This window comes from Copadichromis virginalis, linkage group LG1 (assembly GCF_057382275.1).
Source record: "Copadichromis virginalis isolate Kocher_CV1m ecotype Utaka linkage group LG1, C_Virginalis_male_GT1.1, whole genome shotgun sequence".
In the NCBI taxonomy this organism is placed as follows: Eukaryota; Metazoa; Chordata; class Actinopteri; order Cichliformes; family Cichlidae; genus Copadichromis; species Copadichromis virginalis.
This window is the reverse complement of record NC_140618.1, coordinates 23,577,731-23,598,197: the sequence shown is the minus strand read 5'-3', so window position 1 is coordinate 23,598,197 and position 20,467 is coordinate 23,577,731. Positions and strand designations below refer to the sequence as shown.

Genomic DNA, 20,467 nt, shown 5'->3' with positions numbered 1-20,467 from the left:
AATCACATTTTTCATTAATAAAATCATGCAGAACGTTGTTGCACATCACTGTGCAGGTTAGCATTGCTGTCATCCTTTTACTTTACGCTTTGCTTCTTCACAACTTTGCTTTACAGATAGAGAGAGGCAGGGAATACATACTTAGGTTAAACCTTAGGTTTAAATGCATCTTAGGTAATAGTTGCAACATTTCTAATCTAGTTCATGCCTTTTCCCCCCCAGGGATTAGAGGAAGCACTGCTGCTGCACAAGATGATGCAAGTTATTTCACAGTATAACTGAATTTAATGCAGTTACATAAGCTGCAAAGTGAAATTAATAAAGTGAAAATTTTCCAAACAGGCATGCAGTCATTAAGCAGTCCAGTATTTATTTCTTCTTCTTCTTCTTCTTCTTCTTCTTCTTCTTCTTCTTCTTCTTCTTCTTCTTTTTTTTTTTTTCAAAAAATGCAAGGCAAAAATAAGACAATCTTTCAGAGAATTCTACCTGAAATCATGGTAGCTGTTACAAAGGTAAATGGGTCACTTAAGATGAAGTGCCACTCACCTGGAAAGGATGCAGAAGCTGCAGGAGGTAGAGACATATAACTGCACTTACATCAGACAGTTTTCAGCAGCTCTCAATACTTTGTGCAAAACATTATAACATAATAAAACCCAGAGAAAGCTAAAGAGCCAATCAATAGCCAGCCCGGGAAACATATGAGTCAACTTTGTTGTTGCACTGATGGAATTACACAGTTAAAGTTCACTATAATTTCAACTGTGTGATAAGATAAGATAAGATAACCTTTATTAGTCCCACACGTGGGAAATTTGTTTTGTCACAGCAGGAAGTGGACAGTGCAAAAGTCATGAAGCAAAAATTTGAATACAATAAGAATAAATACAGTACACAACTGTACAGAATAGAATAAAATAAAATACTATATACAGTAGAATAGAATAGAATAAAATATACAATAAGATAAAAATAGAATACAAATGCTATATACAACTGAGTAAAAATACAACGATGCCAGAAAAGATTATTGCACTTAGTGTTATTGCACATGTGTGGATGTGTGTGTTTGTTCAGTTAAAGTCTTTGTTGTGGAGTCTGACAGCAGTGGGGAGGAAAGACCTGCGAAATCTCTCCGTCCCACACCGTGGGTGCCGCAGTCTCCCACTGAAGGAGCTGCTCAGTGCTGTCACAGTCTGCTGCATGGGGTGGGAGATGTTGTCCAACAGTGATGACAACTTAGCCGCCATTCTCCTGTCACTTACCACCTCCACTGGGTCCAGAGGGCATCCTAGAACAGAGCTGGCCCTTCGGATCAGCCTGTTCAGTCTCTTCCTGTCCCCGGCAGAGATGCTGCCGCCCCAGCAGACCACACCATAAAAGATAGCAGAAGCCACCACAGAGTCATAGAAGGTCTTCAGGAGTGGGCCCTCCACTCCAAACGACCTGAGTCTCCGCAGCAGGTACAGCCTGCTCTGCCCTTTCCTGTAGAGGGCGTCTGAGTTATGAGTCCAGTCCAGTCTGTTGTTCAGATGAACACCAAGGTACCTGTAGCTGTCCACAGCCTCAATGTCCATACCTTGGATGTTCAGTGGTTGCAGTGGAGAATGCTTGTGCCTGCGGAAGTCTACCACCACAGATGACAGGCACATCTACTGTTATAGTAAAGATGTAGGCAAGTATACTGTTTTTATTGGCTTACTGTAACCATAATGTGAATTAGCATGACATTTGTTCAAATGCTCTGGTGGGATAGGCCAGAAATCTTGATTGTGTAGTCACCCAAGAGTGAGTTGTAAATTCTGTATTGCCATGGCTTGAGTAGCATGTGATGCGGAGGTAAAACCTAGAGGTAAAAAATGTTTTTAGGGTTATGCTATGTTATGTTAACTTTTGGGTTTTAAGTCAAAAAACCTAACCTTTTCTTTTTCTGTCAGCATTAATCTCGTTAATACGATGTTAACGCCATAACCGCATTAACGCGGCAAATGCCCGTTAGCGAGTTAACGTGGATTGGCCCGTGCAAATCCTGCACGGCACTAACGCATTAACGAGCTAACTGTGCAAACGCGTTGACGCTGTTAAGCTCTCAAATGGCCTCATATTTTGAGTCTAGAATGTAGTTTGGTGTATAGAAGGTTTCATGGTCTACTCAGTGACTGCATGGTGGTTGGTGCTGATATGCCATGATTGGTTTTCAGCAAATGTGCCACTGTACATTATGTCTACATATGTCTCATCTGTGAGGATATTGTTCCAGATGCCTTGTGGTTTGTTCAGGTCAAAGTTTTGTAAAAACTAGCAGCCCTAGCAAACTAGCCATACTTATTCAGTGTTGTTCAAATTCTACTGACATGAACTTTAACATGCTAACTAAGGCTTGTAGAGTCTTAGATGTAGCTGTTGGATTTTTGCACTTTCTCTGAACACTGCACTGACTGGCCTTGGTGTGAATTTGCTGGGATGTCCACTCTGGGCAAGATTTTGGCATTGTGTTGACTAGGGCTGGGTCATATCATACCGTTCACGGTAATACCGGTATAATGTTGGGCAACGATAAGAAAATGAAATATCGCAATAGAATATGGGTAAAACGCGCATCCGCAGTGCCTTTGTTTTCATACGCACATGGCAGAAAAAGCATGGCGGTGGCGACGGAGAATGAGAAGGGCGAAAGCGGATTGTTGAATGAAACGGATGAACCAGAATTGGTTTGTAAAAATGTTGCAATTTCAGTGGTGTGGAACTGGTTTAGCTTTCATCCGTCAGATACACAACAAAGCACTATTTTTGGTAGCGCATGCTAGCGGGCCGTCGTTATTACCGTGTTTTTTTGGAAAAATTCGCACACTTAAAATCAATCCTTTGATTTTTCTGAAAATCGACAGTGCCCCTTATAATCCCGTGTGCCTTATGTATGAATTCTGGTTGTGTTTACTGACCTTGAAACAATTTTATTTGGTACACGGCGCTCGAAAATCTGTCAAATATTTTAGTACGACTTTGCTAACCTACGACGCCGCACCGCTCGATGGATTGTCAGAGCATTACAGCTATCATAGGCAGGAGCCTCGCGGAGTGATACGTACTGTGCTTCAACATAATATTACCGTATTGTGTGTGTGTATAACCTCTTTTTAAGTTTTGTGGATATTAAACATGGTTATGCTGAGGATATGTCGGCCAATTTCCACTGGAAATGCCTTTTGGTTAAACTGTCAGCAAGGCATTTGCATTTGCACTGTTACATTTTTATATAACTTTAATGCACATAAAAAACAGCTGCTTGTTTAAGTGAAAATACATTGATGTTTTTTTTTTGCACTAATAAAGTTGTGGAGTTGTAAAGTATTTTGTCTAGTGTCAATTATATCGTCAGTTATATCGTTATCGCAAATTTTCAAATGCATATCGTGATAAATATTTTTGGTCATATCGCCCTGCTCTAGTGTTGACACACACCTGAATGCCCCAGACCTGCAAACTACCAAAACTTCTGTTGTTATAGAGCTGTGCACACTTGCTGATGATCAATTAAACAATTGCATGTCATTAGCAAATTACATAATCATGTCACATAGTCACATAAAATGTGCCTAAATTATTTTTTTATGTTGACCTCGAGGTCAAATATAGTTGTCATGGGTAAATGTTGCGATCTTATATTAATATTTTTAAGCCACTACTTTCTTTGTCACTGCTCATACATAATATGTAACAATAATAATAATAAAGATGGATGGATGGATAAGTAACTTTGTAATGTAGTTACTCAAAGATATGGAGAAACATATGGAGAAAATAGCCACCTAATATGCTGCCTTTGCAGATAAATTTAGCAAATAGCTTTGAAACAGTGCCACATTGTTCTCCACTGAACTTAACTGTAAGAGTTTTGAAACTCTTGCCAAATCATTTACACTGCAACTTTAAATAATGAAAAAAAAAAGTAGAAATTGGAGATGGTGGGTAGAGTGCTACTGAGGAGGCAGAACAAAAAAGGGATTGTGCAGGTGATGGGGGAAAACAACAAAGCCTTTACTATAGATTTTCCAACAAATTAATCACTGTGCGGGATAGTGAATAACAACAGCAAAGCAAAGAAAGGCCCTGACTGTGTGGGTGAGATGCTCCCTTGCCATTTTGTCTTCAGTGGGTTTTGAAATAGAGGACCTGTCAATTTGTGTTCCTTCTTTTAATGCCCCTAGTTAATCTTGAGGAAGGTGGAGTCTGTAATGTACCTAAAAAGAGCAAGTTTCTAATTGAGTAAACTATCTTACTAGAGTTTATTGCCCCCTCAGGGCCAATTTAGCTTACAGGCAGCAATCAGTAGTAGTGAAAATACTGCAATCAATCAATCAATCAATACTATACATGCAAACATAAACAGTTACTACACAGATTACGGCAGTATCCGATTTATTATTGACACTCCTCACAATCTCACACCCAGAGCTGGCGACAAAAACAAATTACATTTTGTTTATATAGACTTTCTGTTATTGTCATTAATACCACGACTGCATCAATGTAGATTTTGAATAATGTTATTGATACATACTTTTACAACACTCTCGGATTATCCTGTATAGAAAATAGTCCAACGATTTGATTGTTTAACAATTTGATAATAATCATCGTCATTAAAAATAAACTGGTTTTTATAAACGGTAATGAATGGGTGTTGTAAGAGTACTGTCTCGGAAACATCAAGCAAATTAACTAAAATGAATAAAAATTATAGCACGGTGGGCAGCACGGTGGCACGGTGGTTAGCACTGTTGCCTCACAGCAAGAAGGTCCTGAGTTCAATTCCACCATCAGGCCGGGGTCTTTCTGTGTGGAGTTTGCATGTTCTCCCCGTGTTTGCGTGGGTTCTCTCCGGGTACTCCGGCTTCCTCCCACCGTCCAAAGACATGCAGCTTGTGGGGATAGGTTAATTGGATAATCCAAATTGCCACTAGGTGTGAATGTGCGAGTGAATGTGAGTGTGAATGGTTGTCTGTCCCTATGTGTTAGCCCTGCGACAGACTGGCGACCTGTCCAGGGTGTACCCCGCCTTTCGCCCTATGACAGCTGGGATAGGCTCCAGCGCCCCCCGCGACCCTGAAAAGGATAAGCGGAAGCGAATGGATGGATGGATGGAATAAAAATTATAGGGAACCAAAGAGCAGCAGCATCAGTTGGGAAGCTAATGACAAAAAAACACTCTTGCAAGGCTTTGATCAGCATGCATTTTTATTATGTGGATTAAAATGTATACCTAAGTGCACCAATGCGTGTTGAAAATGTGTCCTTTACAAATGGAGGGACGGGAAAAATTAATAGCGTGTTGTTTTTGATTAGCTGTGAGCACTTATTGTGATGTATAGCTTACACATGGCAGGCATAGACTGAAATTAACCATCCTTCTCCAGATGGAGGTTCGTGTGTTGAGAGCAGTGACTCAGTCTTTGTGCACAGGTTGCTGATTTTTTTCAAAGATGGGTGAGACATCAGATTTAACAAGGCATTTGAAAGTGCTTTGCATGCATTTAAGAGCAGAGGCTTGCTTCACTAGCTAACATTAAGGCTTGTCAAAAAAAAAAAAGAATCTGGGCAGCGTAGCTTATTGACGCTATCCCAACCATCGAAACACTAAAATATTATTGCAGTGTGATTGCTAAGGGCCAATAATTCCAACATTCTCTCTTCTGAGTTGTCAAAATGTTTGTTTTTTTTTCCAGTAGATGCTCATACTCAATACCTTTTAAGGAATAGAGAAAGGCAAACAGACCAAGTTCAGTAACTACAAAGTTTTCCAGATAATTTCATTTGTTTTACAAGTGATGCCCTCCAGTATGTAGTCTGAACCAAACATTAATAAATGGACATTGGTAGCTTATGTAACTGCGGCAAGTGTAATAAATAAATAAAACTGAGGAAATGTAAACCATTAAAGGAATTAAATCAAGAAGGAGAGATGCAGTTGCAACAATTGCAGTATGTTGATTCTAAACTATTGGTTGAGATTTAGAGAAGTGGAGCAGCCGTTCCATTTTTGTGGTATGAAACATATGAATTCAGATTTTGAGCTGCTTAGCTTTTTGCTGTTACTCTGCAACCTACAAAATTGTTTTTTTGTCATTTGGAAAGGACAATCTGACATTTTGGTTGCTTTTTTGATGAGTAATGACTTCACTAGAAATGTATTTTCATATATCTGGGAGCTGACGAAGGCTGCATACGACCTTTTGCCCCTAATGTATAGACGCTAACTCCTGTTGCTCTTTTCTGCCATCATCTTTGTTCACACAATGTTAAAAGGTCACATGAAAAATGCATGAAGATGGCTTAAGCATCTTACCACTCGTGCATGAGGAAGTCGGTACACAGAGTCTCCTCTGTCAGACAAGGGGAAGGATCTCAGTAGGCTAGCTAAGACGGTCGGCCTCCAAGGGGGTAAAAATAACTGATTCATTTTTTAAAAGGTTCACGAAAAAACTACTCAAGCTTTTATGTGTTGCCAGTCACTCGCTGGTATGTCATACTCCTCTTGAACTCGGCAGCTTAAAACAACCACTCTCCAGATGTTGTGTGTGCGGGTTGTTTTAAGATTTTATGTATTCATGTTTATGCCCCAAAGATTTGCAAGATTCGTTTGTTAATCATTCTTACCAGATGAAGTTGTGCCATTAAGGTCTGATAAAGTGAGAAAAAGAGAGCAGTGTTTGTTTGTGCCAGTTACTTTGGTCGTAGCCCAGACTAAGGGTAAGTACAACCTCTAGCCTCTGACCGGTGTGACAAAACCTCCCAAAAACGAACAAAATCAGAAAAGAAAGGAAAAATAACATTTACAACCCTAGTGCTAAACCTAATTTAATCCTAAGTTTTGGAAGGCAGTAATGAACTTTTGGGGAAAAGATTTCAATGGTTTTTGATGGGAGTCAGAATGAAGAATTTAGTTGTTCGCTGCTTGCTGAGATTTAGGAAAACAGTTGAATTAAAACAAAAATTTTAAATGCTGATAGTTTAAATTTAGGGTTTGGGTTACAGTTGCTGTATACTTGTAGTATACTTGTACTATATTTTTGCGATTAGTCGACTAATCAGATCATGCATCCATTGGACGTAAAACGTACAGCTTATTGCACCAGCATGTGTCTGCTCTTATATAACTATCATTAGCTTACAGTTTTAAGTGTTTAAGGTATGTGCTAACTAAAAATAAAGACAAGATGATAGTTTATTAAATTTTAATGAAATTTGCAGATTGTTTCGGTGAAGTTTAATAAACTCCTTGCTATCTAAAATATAACAGGACACCGGAGTATATTCTCGAGCATCTCACACTTCTGATAATCAGTTGTCTTCTTGATGTTTATTCAGCTGTGTAAAAACTATAACTTTAATCTCAGCCAAACCGATTTACTCAGGAACAAATAAAATACTAAAAAAGCCAAACAATAACATTTTGAAGTTATCTAAGTGACATATATATTTAACCTGAATAGCGAAAGACTGCAGTTGGTTTGAAAATGATCTGCCGGGAGTCCGGTGTTCTCACGGGCTCTAGTGAGCCTTGCCCCCGGCTAGCTATCGAGCTAGTGGGTAACAGACGTCTCCGAAAATTTTTGAAAATATGTGGTGTCTTGATAAACTGAGCAGATATTTGAGGTTTACACAGCTACATTCTCGCCTGAACACATGTTAAATGTTTATTTTGTGACCCAGAAAGAATAATAAGAGTAATATTAAAACTAACTAGCTGCCGCCATTGTTGTAAACTGAGCTGGGCTGCGCTATGAATTCTGGGACACAGCTTCTTCTTCTTCGGGGTTTAACGGCAGCTGGCATCCTTGTACATGCAGTGCTGCCATCTTCTGTTTCAGTCCGTTATTGCACTCTTAAATCCTACTATTTATTCCTGCGTCTTTTGTGAGCTTACAAAGCTTCAAACGACGCGTCGACTACTAAATCAGTCGTCGACGATTTTGATAGTCGATGTAATCGTGACTAGTCGACTAATCGTGGCAGCCCTAGTTAATAGACACATTTTAGAATATAAAATGATGTAATACAACTTCTTTTTGTAAAATATGGAACACATTTCACAATAGTATTAGAAATACTCATTTGTCTCCACATTATAAGCATTTGTGAAGGTAGGTCTTCTTCAATTTACTATGGATTTTTTTCTTTGGTTACAAATATAATCTCTTTGTATTACATTATAAAATATTTTTTTCTAGATTTCGACTACATATGTTTTATATGTAACCGAAACATATTCTCCAGTCTTTTAATAGCCATCATGTCTTCAGTTGTCTTTGTCTCTAAATACACTATTTCGTTCCCTAATTCTTTCTCAGTGGTCGTGTGAAACCAATGCTTGGCCGGTTCAGTGAGCTTGAAGACCTGCTGTCAAACATGAACGTTAAGCCAGGCAGCATTGATGCTGTCCTGTTGGATGCTGGCTGTTCCTCCATGCAGATGGATGAGGCAGAAAGAGGCTTCTCCCTGAGCAAAGATGGACCATTGGATATGAGAATGGATGGAGACAGGTAAAAGATTTGATACATACATTGGTTGGCTTATTGTGATATGCTGGATAATCAGAAGCGCTTGTGCGGTATTAATCAGTGTAATAATGTGAAAGTGCAGATAGTACAAAAAGGCGTACCTAAAATGGGTTACCAACAGCATGGGTCCAATTAATGTTATTTGTTTCTCCTATAAGTGATGACCTGAAGGCGTGAAAAAATGTTTGTTTGTTTTTTTTAAACAATGAAAACAAACCCATTTTCAGTCGACCTCTAGTGGTTATGTTAAAGAAAGCGTTCACCAAAAAAACTTTTGTCCTGTTCCTACATTGAACATTTGCAGAGTGTTTGTGAAGCAAAACTAACCCTCCAATCTGATCAATGAAACTGGCTGTGCCAGGCATGAAAGCACTTTGCATTACAAAAGTTCTATTCTTTTTATATTGTTTATCTTAGATGTGCTCGGGACTTGTACACAGTAACAGGGCAAAAAGTAAACTGATGGTATATGTAAGAAGGGAGCTAGCATTGCGATTTAATTTGGTAATTTTGTAGTTATACCCTTTAGATAATTTACTGTAATTAGTAGACGTTAACATACCCATGTTACACAATCTCAGCAAGGAACTCATTCACTGAGATTGTGATTGGGCTAACATAAAAAAAACCACAGTACATTCAATTCTTCCACAGATGTCAGCATCAGTGTACTAATACCTCAGTCACACTTAGCGACTGGGCTAGCTACATTTGAGTTCCCTGACTGATTGGTGAGTGGTTGATGGCAGTCACAAGGTAAATTTGTCCCAATGAGATGTATGGTGCAATTGCTGTGGTTATGCACTGATTACCATGGTTGGCTCTAGTATCCATGGGAAACTTTGTTTACAAACTACTGTAGCTACGTTCTGAGTTGTAGTGAAACTGAACAGAGGCACACAAAAACGTGTTAAAATGTGTTGGCTACAGTGGTGAAAAGCTCTGTTATTTTATGTTTCCATTTTTCCTCAGTGAATTGTTGTCTCCAGGACCTGTTACGTCCATACGACCTGTTTACGTCCATGTGCCTGGGACCTAAACCTTTCAGAAGACATTCTAAAACCCTTATTCTAGCCTGATTTAGCCATTCCTTTACCACGTTTGATGTCATTGTCCTGTTGGAACACCCAACTGCACCCAAGACCCAACCTGTGTGCTGATGATTTTAGGTTATGTTGAAGAATGTGAAGGTAATCCTCCTTCTTCATTATCCCATTTACTCTCTGTAAAGCACCAGTTCCATTGGCAGCAAAACAGCCCCACAGCATAATACTCCCACCACCATGCTTGATTGTAGGCATGGTGTTCTTGGAGTTAAAGGCCTCACCTTTTCTCCTCCAAACATATTGCTGGGCATTGTGGCCAAAAAGCTAGATTTTTGTTTTGTCTGACCACAGAACTTTCCTCCAGAAGGTCTTATCTTTGTTCATGTGATCAGCAGCAAATTTCAGTCGAGCCTTAAGGTGCCGCTTTTGGAGCAAGGGCTTCCTTCTTACACGGCAGTATCTCAGTCCATGGAGATGCAAAACACGTTTGACTGTGGACAATGACACCTGTGTTCCAGCAGCTTCTAATTCTTGGCAGATCTGCTTTTTGGTGATTCTTGGTTGACTCTTCACCCCCCTGACCAATTTTCTCTCAGCAGCAGGTGATAGCTTGCATTTTCTTCCTGATCTTGGCAGTGACGAAACAGTGCCATGCACTTTATACTTACAAACAATTGTTTGCACTGTTGCTCTTGGGACATGCAGCTGCTTTGAAATGGCCCCAAGTGACTTTCCTGACTTGTTCAAGTCAATAATTCGCTTTTTCAGATCCATGCTGAGCTCCTTTGACTTTCCCATTGTAGCGTTTGTGGGCGTTTGTATCCAATGAGCCCTATTTAACTGGTCTAAGAGAAGTCACCAGCTGTAGTCACTCATAATCACTCACAAGAAGTTAAGAGGCTATGCTATGAAGCTCAGTTCGCTGACAACTTTCTAAGTCACCAAAATTGCTAATTCATGTTGCTGTATGTATATTTTTGACCCAGCAAATGTCATCACTTTTTTCTGTTAACCCATAATAAAGTCATTGAACAACCAAAACTTCATGAATGTTTTTTCTGACAAAGAAGTATCTGTTCCAATCACTCTATCTGAGAAAAATCAGAGTTTTAGAAATAACAGGACACTCAGTAGAGCCATTATATTATATTCTTTACAAGTGTATGTAAATGTTTGACCACAACTGTATTTTCCAAACCAAAAGATCAATTTCTCCCTTTTGGTCTTATCCAATAAAGTATGTATTTCCCAAGTAGTAAAATGTACTACATTGTGATTTGAAACCTAATTGCAGACAAAGTATGTTTAACATTTATCGATCTAAAATGTGTCAGTTTTTATATATTATTTTATAGAAATATCCATATTCCTTCCCGAATATTTTCAGAAACATTTCTGCATCACTTTAAAATGTCAGCATAATCCACAAAGAAACTCCTTTACAAGCTGATGCAAAAGCTGCTTTTCTCTTTTCCTTCCCTCACAATCATTCTATTCATGACTGTCATAAAGGTTTTCAGCTGTAGCTCAGAGTTGTCAGGATTCACCACTGTCAGCAAGGACATGACGTCAAGCGACTTAATTGGGCTTCTTTTTGTGCGTAGGTACCCCGACATGCCCTGCGCCGCTGACGTTGTGAATACCTTAGATCAACAGGCTCTTGCATCCATCCTCACTGCATATGGGGAAGAAAGACACGCCAGGAAAATAGCTTCAGCCATTGTGGAGGCACGCCGTGTCAGCCCCATCACCCGGACACAGCAGTTGGCCAGTGTGGTTGCAGGTAAATAGACACCACCCTGATTAATTCCCTGCAGCATTCAGGAGGCTATAAGGGAAAATAAAAAAGGAGTGGAGTTATTAAGGCTGTCTCCCAGTGGGATGTGTGTGTCTCAGAAAATTATGTGAACTGTGATCTCAGTCATCATCCTCTCTTCTGCCTCTGTTTTGGGTGTTTTTATTCCACCATCCTTGGAGAGATAAAGATGAGGCAGAAACTGAGTTGTAGATGGCTGGAATAAAATGTATGCCTAACTCACATGCAGGAGCCCATCTCTCTCCTTCCACACTGCCTACCTTTTTTGTTTTCTTTCCCCCTCTTTTTTCCCAGTCTTTTCTTTGCTCACAAATACAGACATACACCTGACACAAATGCAAACACCCACATGCACTCACAAACGACACACGAGTTGCATACAACCGGGGTTAGATTATTTGTCTTCGATGATTGTTTTTTTTCCTTTTTTTTCCTCTTAAGCCTTATGACTCCACATTTGAGATGCTGAATGGGAGAGATGTCGTTGCAACAGTTATTGCACAGAGCAGTATGTGCGTCAGTGTCACCCTGGGAGAACAGGTGTGAGTAAGAGCAGCTGTTTGATGCTTTTTGAAGAGCAAAGCGAGCTACCACCAGTGTTTATTGGGAACAATCTAAGAGGTCTGGTTTTTTTAAGAAAGTTCCAGGGGGAGCTCTCTGACCAGTTGTGGCAGTGATACTCGGCATCATTTTCAGAATAAATGACGAGGGGCTTATGCTTTTCTTTTTTAGGGATAATGTGGGACATTACTCAGCAATACACAAATATATTTAAAGTTTTTTTTGTTTTTTGTTTTTTTACATGGACACAACAAATAAGTTCTGCAGAATGTTTTTAACTTTCATTTGTTTTCAGTCATTAATTTACTGAAATTTTATAGCAATAGGTAAACAAAGAATCAAAAAGAATCAAAGAATCAAAAACAAAGGTGCCTCCTTTTTCAAACAGGACCATAAGATCTTTTCAGCTTTATAAATTTTGAATTAGAAATGTATTTATTTTAACTAATAAATTGATTTACAAACCTTATTTTTCCAACAAGCTTTTTGTTTTTTAGATTTTAGATTGAGAGTTGATTGGTTGTTGTATTTATGACAGAGGTTTAAAAATGCTTTCTAAAACTGTTATCGTGATTTGGTGCTGTATATCTAAAATTTAATTTGTGTTGAATGGAATTGAATTGATATGACACACATATGTAAGAGCACAGGGATTCACAGAAAATATTGCAAATGGACAAAGCTCCTGTAATGACAGGTATAAATATGGTTGTGTGATGACATCACGTCAGTGCACAAAGCGACCAATGTGGTGAGCATAAATTGGCCATTAAGCAGCACAAGCTGATAGAAGAAACATTAAGTGACATTTAAAGCCCGGGAATGAACGGGGCGTGGCTGCGTCGTATTGGAGCTGCGACATGGCTACAGGGCGTAATCGCTCCCGCTCTTTGTTTCCCACAGGAGCAGCTCATGATCTGAAACATATCACATCATCTGTCAAACGTGGTGGAGTCAATGTTATAGCACGGGCATGTGTGGCTGCCGATGAAACCGAGTGATAATGTGACTGCTGATAGAGGAGGCAGGATGAACTGTGTGTAGAGGGCTACACTCTCTGGTCAGATTCAGTCAAATGCTGCAAAACTGTATAAACAGCTTACTGTAAAAAACACTGTGTATAAAAGTGTGTATAAGAATGGCTATGATAATTTCTTAACCTAATGCAATACTTTTAATAAACCTCTTAAATCAAAATCGATAATTTGTAGTTAAATCACATTTTGATTGTTTGATTTAAAATCTGCCAAAACATTAACATTGCTTTGGTTCACTCTTAACTACCTGATTCTCCTTCATGTACACATCATAATCTCTTCTGTTCTCAGTGGATCTGTCTTCAGGACCTTTTGAAAGATGAATTAGAGAGGGTGCACATGGCTTGGTGAGGCTAGCCCTGGGCTGGTCCTTGCTGTGCAGGCATTGTATTGATTGCAGTGTGAGTCACACCTTGGGCTGTTCAGTGCAGGAGGAGAGAAATGCCACATCACTCACTTCTCTATTTATTGCGGTTTCTTTTTTGGTCTATGTAAGTGTCTAATTGTTCTTGTCTCTTCTGTGTTTTGGTTGGTTAGAGGCACTAAAAGCTCTTCACTTGTTTTAATGCAAAAAGAAAGATTTTGAAACTTTAATATGCAGCAAATAATCAGTTTTTAGTTTTTGCTTTAATACCCACATGATTTGATTGATTTGACATGACTGATTTGCACATTAGCTCTGTGCATTCTGCACCCTGTATATGTTACTCGTGCACAGTTTGGTAAGTGCAGTTGCTCTGGAAACTTTAAATATTTGGTGAGTGTCTGCCGTTTACAATGCTCTGTATGGCACATGCATTTTGACCACAGGCTCAAATAAATTAAAGGGGTACAAGAAGTTTTGTAAGAAAAAGATTTCTTCCTCTGAATGTCAGGTGCAAATTATTCAGGAGTGCAGAAATGTTACGGCAGCTTGATTTATTTTATTCTAGGAAATGTTTTCATTCAACGGGTTTCTTTTATTTTCCTGAAGAGAGAGGATACCGGGAGTTATTTTAACATTTCCAGTGTTATTCTCATAAGGATAACACCTTAGGGCTGTTGAAGTCACAACGATCAGTGTGTAGATTGGTAATGTGTTAGCAGATAAGTAGTATGGCATGAACCCACTCTGTTTTTAAGATGCTATGCTTGATCTGCTTTACTTGTCAGTATTTCTCTTGTCTGTTCAACTTCCCAGTCACACAGGCCTAAAGACCACTGAGAACCACTGGTCACTAATAAGGGTGGGTTTAAAATATCAAATCAAACTGATTTTAGCTTGAATAGCGCAATATCGACTCATTAAATCCTGAATCTATTTTTAAATATAAATGTATTTAGGCAGAAATGCCAGAATCTCAGGTTAGAGTTCACAAAACTATTTCAGCAACCACCAAACAGCTAAAACAGCAAATGAGAGCAGGTAAACGGATTCCACACAAAGATGCAAACACAAAGCGAGTGTCGTTCACCCGTCGGTGCTGAAAGCCGACATCTCACAGATTCTAAACTTGCAGCTTTTGTCACTCTCCGAACATAATTCACTGAAACAGCAGCAAAAGAACATAAAGACTATGCTCCACGTTTGAAAAACATCGTCATGAATTCTTGCTTACTTTACTGTTTTGCTTCCACCACAATACAATCACACTTCCTGCACACGTTTTTCTCTCTCTCAGTGTACTAAGGAACAGTTTCCCATCTCAAATCTCTGTTTTCTGCGTTATTCGCTTGATTATTACGCACTAGTCTACCGTTGTGTACAGCGCTGTATGGATATGTACTGATAAATGGTCAGTTCTGGTGGATTATGTATTACGTTGCATAATCCACCAGAACTAATATAAAGCGCCTATAATTTTCAAACCAGGAGGCTGTGGGGTTGCACTGGCTGCCATGTGCATTTTTTTGCTCGTCTGTTTAACACCATTCACAAATTTTCAAAACCATGTCCTCCAGTCTGGTCAGTCCAGACGGTTGACCTGTACTGCCAAATTATCAGCTAATGTTAGCTAGCTTGGTCAGCAGCTGCATTCATATACTATATGGGTGCCACATAGAGACATGTTTTTTTGGTGCTTAGTGGTGTACTAATAAAATACAGTGGTCCCTCGCTATACAGTGGTCCCTCGTTCACGTTTCACCGCCTCGCTGTTTCACAGATTTTTTTGGTGCAATTTTGCATGCTTTTTATTTTTCTTACAGCGCATTCTGTCCTTTCTCCTGATTGGCTTAAGACCATTGTCAATCAGTCTCGTGCAGTGTCTCCTGTACGCTACAGAGTGCATTCAGCTTGTCAAATTTACATAAATCTTCGATCGCTAGCAGTGTAACTCTAAAGTGCTGTACTGTATGTAAGTTTTCTCCCCCACACACACCCCAATGTCTACGAAATGTTTTGCACCGTCAAAGGCAACCGCAGGTGCCTTTGTTTTAAAATATAGATTTTTCTTTATATCTGTACCAATATGATTTTTCTTTATGCAGTAAAATTAGGCATTTTGACATGTAAGTCTCTAAGTAGCCTCAATTGGGGCCTAGAGGAACTGCATTGTTTTCCACTTCTGCATGGCTCTGAAGGTTGCCACTGGTCATTATAAAAAAAAATTTTTTTTTTAACATTTATTGTTATAACCTTTCAGGAATATTTCCTAAAAGAGTTGACTCAACTGCATAAAAATGTGTGAATTTTGTGACTGGATAGTAGGGGTGGGGGAAAAAATCGATTCTGTGTAGTATCGTGATATTTTGTTTGCTAATAATGTATCGATACAGGGACAGCAGAAATCGATATTTTGTTACAAAAAAGGTTTTTGTGCTCAGAGCATGTTGATCCTTTTTCTGAGCAAGAATCCTGACATTCCTTCACTGTCCAAATGTGTTTAACTTTTTTTTGGCAGTAATAAACATGACAGTTTACTTATTTTACTTTAAGACATGTTTTATGTTAATTAAGTTTAAAACTTTTTTATTTAATGTAAAATTATATTTTGTTTTAATTTACTTTCAAGTTCTTCAGTTGCTAAATGGGCTGCATAGTTTTCATAAATTGCATAGTTCAGAATAGCTATAATTGTACCAGATGGTTGCATTCAGTTAAGTTGGACTAGACTGTAATACAAGCTGTTCAGTTTGTCAACAATAAAACTGACTAAAATGAGAGAAAGACTGAGTGTGAGACTTTGATATTAGATAAAATGAATATTGATAAAGTTTACCTTTATGTACAGAATCTGAATATCGCAAAATATTTTTAAAAAAATTGCAATAATATCGTATCGTGCGTTAAGTATTGTGATAATATCGTATCGTGGGATGTATAATGATTCTCACCTCTACTGGATAGAAGTGTAACTCTACCTTTAAGTTATCACCAAATTAGTAAGACTATTAGTTTAATTTGTTCTGTTTTTATTTGGAATTAAAATGCAATAATGCTATAATAAATCATTATTGGACCATTAAAATTGTAAGATTAACTCTGACCAATTCTTGTTTCCAGGATCGTTTCCTCCTGCAGTTCTCTATGCACGTAAAGACCGGCTCAACAGACCTGCACACGTGGCCACTAAGACTTTCCAGGCCTTGCGTATCTTTGTGAATGATGAGCTGAATGAACTTCACACTGGCCTGCGTGCTGCCCAGACGTTGCTAAAACCCAGCGGACGTCTCTGTGTTATCACCTTTCATTCACTAGAAGATAGACTGGTCAAACGTTTCCTCCGGGGAGATGACTTGTCTAATCTGGATCACTTCAGCCAGAGGAAGCAAGGTACCAAGAAGGAAAACCTATCGCATGAAAAAAGTGACGGAAGTGTCTATTGGCTTCCTCTGCGAAGAAAAGTGATCACTCCAGAAAAAGACGACGTTAAGGAGAATCCTCGAGGACGCTCCTCCAAACTCAGGGCAGCACTCAGACGATAACTATTGAACATTAAATATAAGACAATAGAAGTTGTAGAAAAAAAGTTGGAGCTTTTTACATTGAACATTAAACTTCTACAAAGACTCAGGGTTAAATCTCAGTAGACTTGGTATCACTTTGTAACAAAGGAGCTCAGCAGAGATCAGCAGAGGTGTGGACTCGAGTCACATGACTTGGACTCGAGTCAGACTCGAGTCATTAATTTTATGACTTTAGACTTGACTTGAAAAAATGTTCTAAGACTTGTGACTTGACTTGGACTTTTACACCAATGACCTGGGACTTGAATTGGACTTGAACCGGTTTACTTGAAAAGACTTGATATTTTACCCCAAATATAAAATTTAACATGCATATTATATAGAGATTGAAAATGTGACGTCATTCAGGGGTAAAACCGCAAAGGATTCTGGGAACTCGTGGCAAGAGGTACTAGCGCACGCAGGCTTTCAATTGAAATCAGTCACACAGCGATAAAAAGAAACACAAAAATGTCAAGAAGCTGTTGTATTATTAACTGCAATAGCCGGTCGCATGACAGCCACGGGAAGCCGACGGGTAAAGAGATCGGTTGTTATCGGATTACGTCGTTGAAGAGAAATTGTTCAAGCCATGTTTCCGAAGTAACAAAGACGCGACTGGATTGCAGCCATTCAAAGATCAAATATAACGTCCCAGAACACTCCAGCTCACAGGTTAGTCTGCTCAAGCATTTACACGAAGGTCAGTGTTTTTTAGTAGTTAATACGTCATTTTTCTTAACATAATTGGTGATATAGGTTACAAGCAAGTCTGGCGCTGAACAGAAATTGTCGCGCTATGCTCCTTTATTTATTGTGCATAAATAGTGAATTGTCCTGACACAATATTGCGTTTCGCTTCTGTTATTATGGTACATTGACAAAAACATATACTTTTATTCACAGGATAAAACAGGTTTTTTGTATCACTAATTGCCCAGTACGATTACAGCATACAATATTATTGTCACTGCTACATTTCTGTGATGGGTACCAGAAATTATTTCCACTACTAATTAATTATCGTTGAGCTCAAAGGTCCTATTGATAAACGGTTAAGGAATGTGTATTTATGACGACGATTTGTGAGACTGGTAAACTTAACCTTTGTTCGTACGATGGTCTTTCATTCTACACGGTGCATTTCAAGGTCCTGCACCCATCCGTCGGTAAACTGTACCTGGGCTTGTTGCAGTGACCTGAAGTTACTAAACTTCATGAGTGTATGCACTCACTCCAAGAACCGTATGATTATAAATATGCATATAAATATGCTACAATGAGATAGCTGACTTCATCTAACTAGCAAATGTTGTCCAGGCTACGTTGGTGATTCAGTTTTTTTTAATATGTATGATATTTTTGTCATGCGATTTTAAAGCCGGTCCTACAACCGCATCCAAGAATAACATGCAGCTTATCTCAGAACTGTCGGTGAAAATTATTCTTGGAGCTAGGTTTAATTGAGCTGCATTTTAAAGAGGTGCAATTTCACAATTTGTGTATATTTTCTAAGTTCACTATTTTGTCATGTGTTGAGAAAAACACATATTAAAAAATTACATGGTCTAATATTTACATTTAGCATATAACTGCAACATTATTTTTTCGTTTTTTTTTTTTTTTTTTTTTTTAAAGACTCGAAAGGACTTGAAATTCAAAATTTCAGACTTGTGACTTTACTCGGACTTTTACACCAGTGACTTGAGACTCGACTCTGACTTGCCTGACATTACTTGAGACTTGACTTGAGACTTGAGGATAAAGACTTGAGACTTACTTGAGACTTGCAAAACAATGACTTGGTCCCACCTCTGGAGATCAGTGTGTTACTGTAAGCTACTAAGTGGACTTTAGACATGAGGTGATTGTACTGTTTCCTATTTGCTTTGTAAGGAACATAAAAAATTAATTTACAGTTAAAATTCTGAATTAAATGGAACAAATGTTTACCAGTGTTGTTTTCATATTCCTAGTTGTTGTGAACAACCTGTTTTTTTCTGACAAAAACAAGTAAAGAAAAACTAATGCACGAGGACAAAAACTGTGATGAAATGTATTGACACTAGGGATGGGTACCGGTATCCGGTGCCATGATGGCACCGGTTCTGACATAAACGGTAGTAACCAGACCAAAAAGCAGCACACATTTCGGTGCTTTATTTCGGTGCTTTTTTTTCCCTGAGATGTCATACACTTTGGATTCCAGCCAATCATTTTACCAATCATTTTACTTTAGCGTAGTAGGCGGGCCCAGGTACGTACGTTCTTTTAGAGCAGTGCTACAGATTAAAAATGCCCAAGGCGAAGCGGTCAAAAGTCTGGCTGTACTTCACAGCAAAAGATGCAAACTCAGCAGCCTGCAACAAGTGCTTTAAGGTGATACTGTGCAAAGGAGGTAACACCTCGAATCCGATGAAACACCTGGCGACGCATAGCGTCAGCTGAGAAATGCACCGTATTTGATAGCTTGCTGCGAGACCTCACATCGAGCACATTTACTGCGGGTGGGTTGCCTGTTATCGGACCCGGAGTTAGCGACATCCCCCAAAAACCCAACGAGGAGAGTCCTGGCCCCTAGCCCTGCCAGTGTAGCAGAAATGATGACCGATGATGATGGCAGCAGCAGCCGTTCTTCTCTGGGTCAGTAGCTTAATGTTGTTCGTGTGTAATTTCCGCTGAGTAGGCTAACCATGTTATTAAATTAATGAACGTAAGGTGAATTAGCAAACACCGTTGTAGTTGCATGCAGCTGTCTTCCTGTTTGATGGCAGATACTCCCTTCACCCTGGCAAAAAGGCTAAAATGACCAAAAAAAAGTGGAAAACAGCTAAACATGAGAGGTTTTTGGACAAAGTGTGTGTTCTTCATTCTTTAGGCACCGGTTTGAGCACCGTTTAAGCACCGGCACCATTTCAAAAGTACCGGTTTGGCACCGGTATCGGATAAAACCTAAACGATACCCATCCCTAATTAACACTTTGGTAAATGAATAAAAATGGATGAAAATATTCTGGAGAGACGAGGTCCAATCAGAATTAATTAACTTGTTAGGAAGGTGGGAGGAGTTAGGGGAAGTGATCCAATCAAAAGTAATCTTGTAATCTTCGCATTTGATGTCACAGAAAATAAGACGCTTTTTAAACCGTGTGGAGGGAACTTGATAAGTGCTTAGCCTTTATATTTTAGTCAACTGTTGTTACCTCGGTCTGCCTTACCGGAGTCATGTACTACCCACAATGTTGGGGAGTAACGGAATACATGTTGGAGGCCGGTGTTTTAGGAGCGGCAGAAGATCTCATCAACAGGCAGTGTTGGGGAGTAACGTAATACATGTACCACCGTTACGTATTTAAAATACAAAATATGAGTAACTGTATTCCGTTACAGTTACCGTTTAAAAAGGTGGTATTCAGAATACAGTTACTTTGTTGAAATAAAGGGATTACACGGCGGTCTTTCCCTGTTTCATATGCTAGGCTGTCCCGTCCTTTTTTTTGGTAATTCCACACTGGTGGA

The 20,467-nt window shown here is 39.0% G+C and overlaps 1 protein-coding gene across 4 annotated transcripts in view; it reads left to right on the top strand.

The window, feature by feature from the left end:
* The window catches only part of mettl15 (methyltransferase 15, mitochondrial 12S rRNA N4-cytidine), a 63,584-nt gene extending 44,686 nt beyond the window's left edge, over positions 1–18,898 (top strand). For all 4 annotated transcript variants that reach the window (XM_085455417.1, XM_085455422.1, XM_085455410.1 and 1 more), the window contains 3 exons: positions 8,352–8,543; positions 11,212–11,390; positions 16,506–18,898. In XM_085455417.1, the coding sequence (XP_085311543.1) occupies positions 8,352–8,543; positions 11,212–11,390; positions 16,506–16,927 (793 nt within the window). In that variant the 3' untranslated portion in view covers positions 16,928–18,898. The remainder of the gene's footprint in view (positions 1–8,351; positions 8,544–11,211; positions 11,391–16,505) is intronic.
* Positions 18,899–20,467: the final 1,569 nt, after the last annotated feature.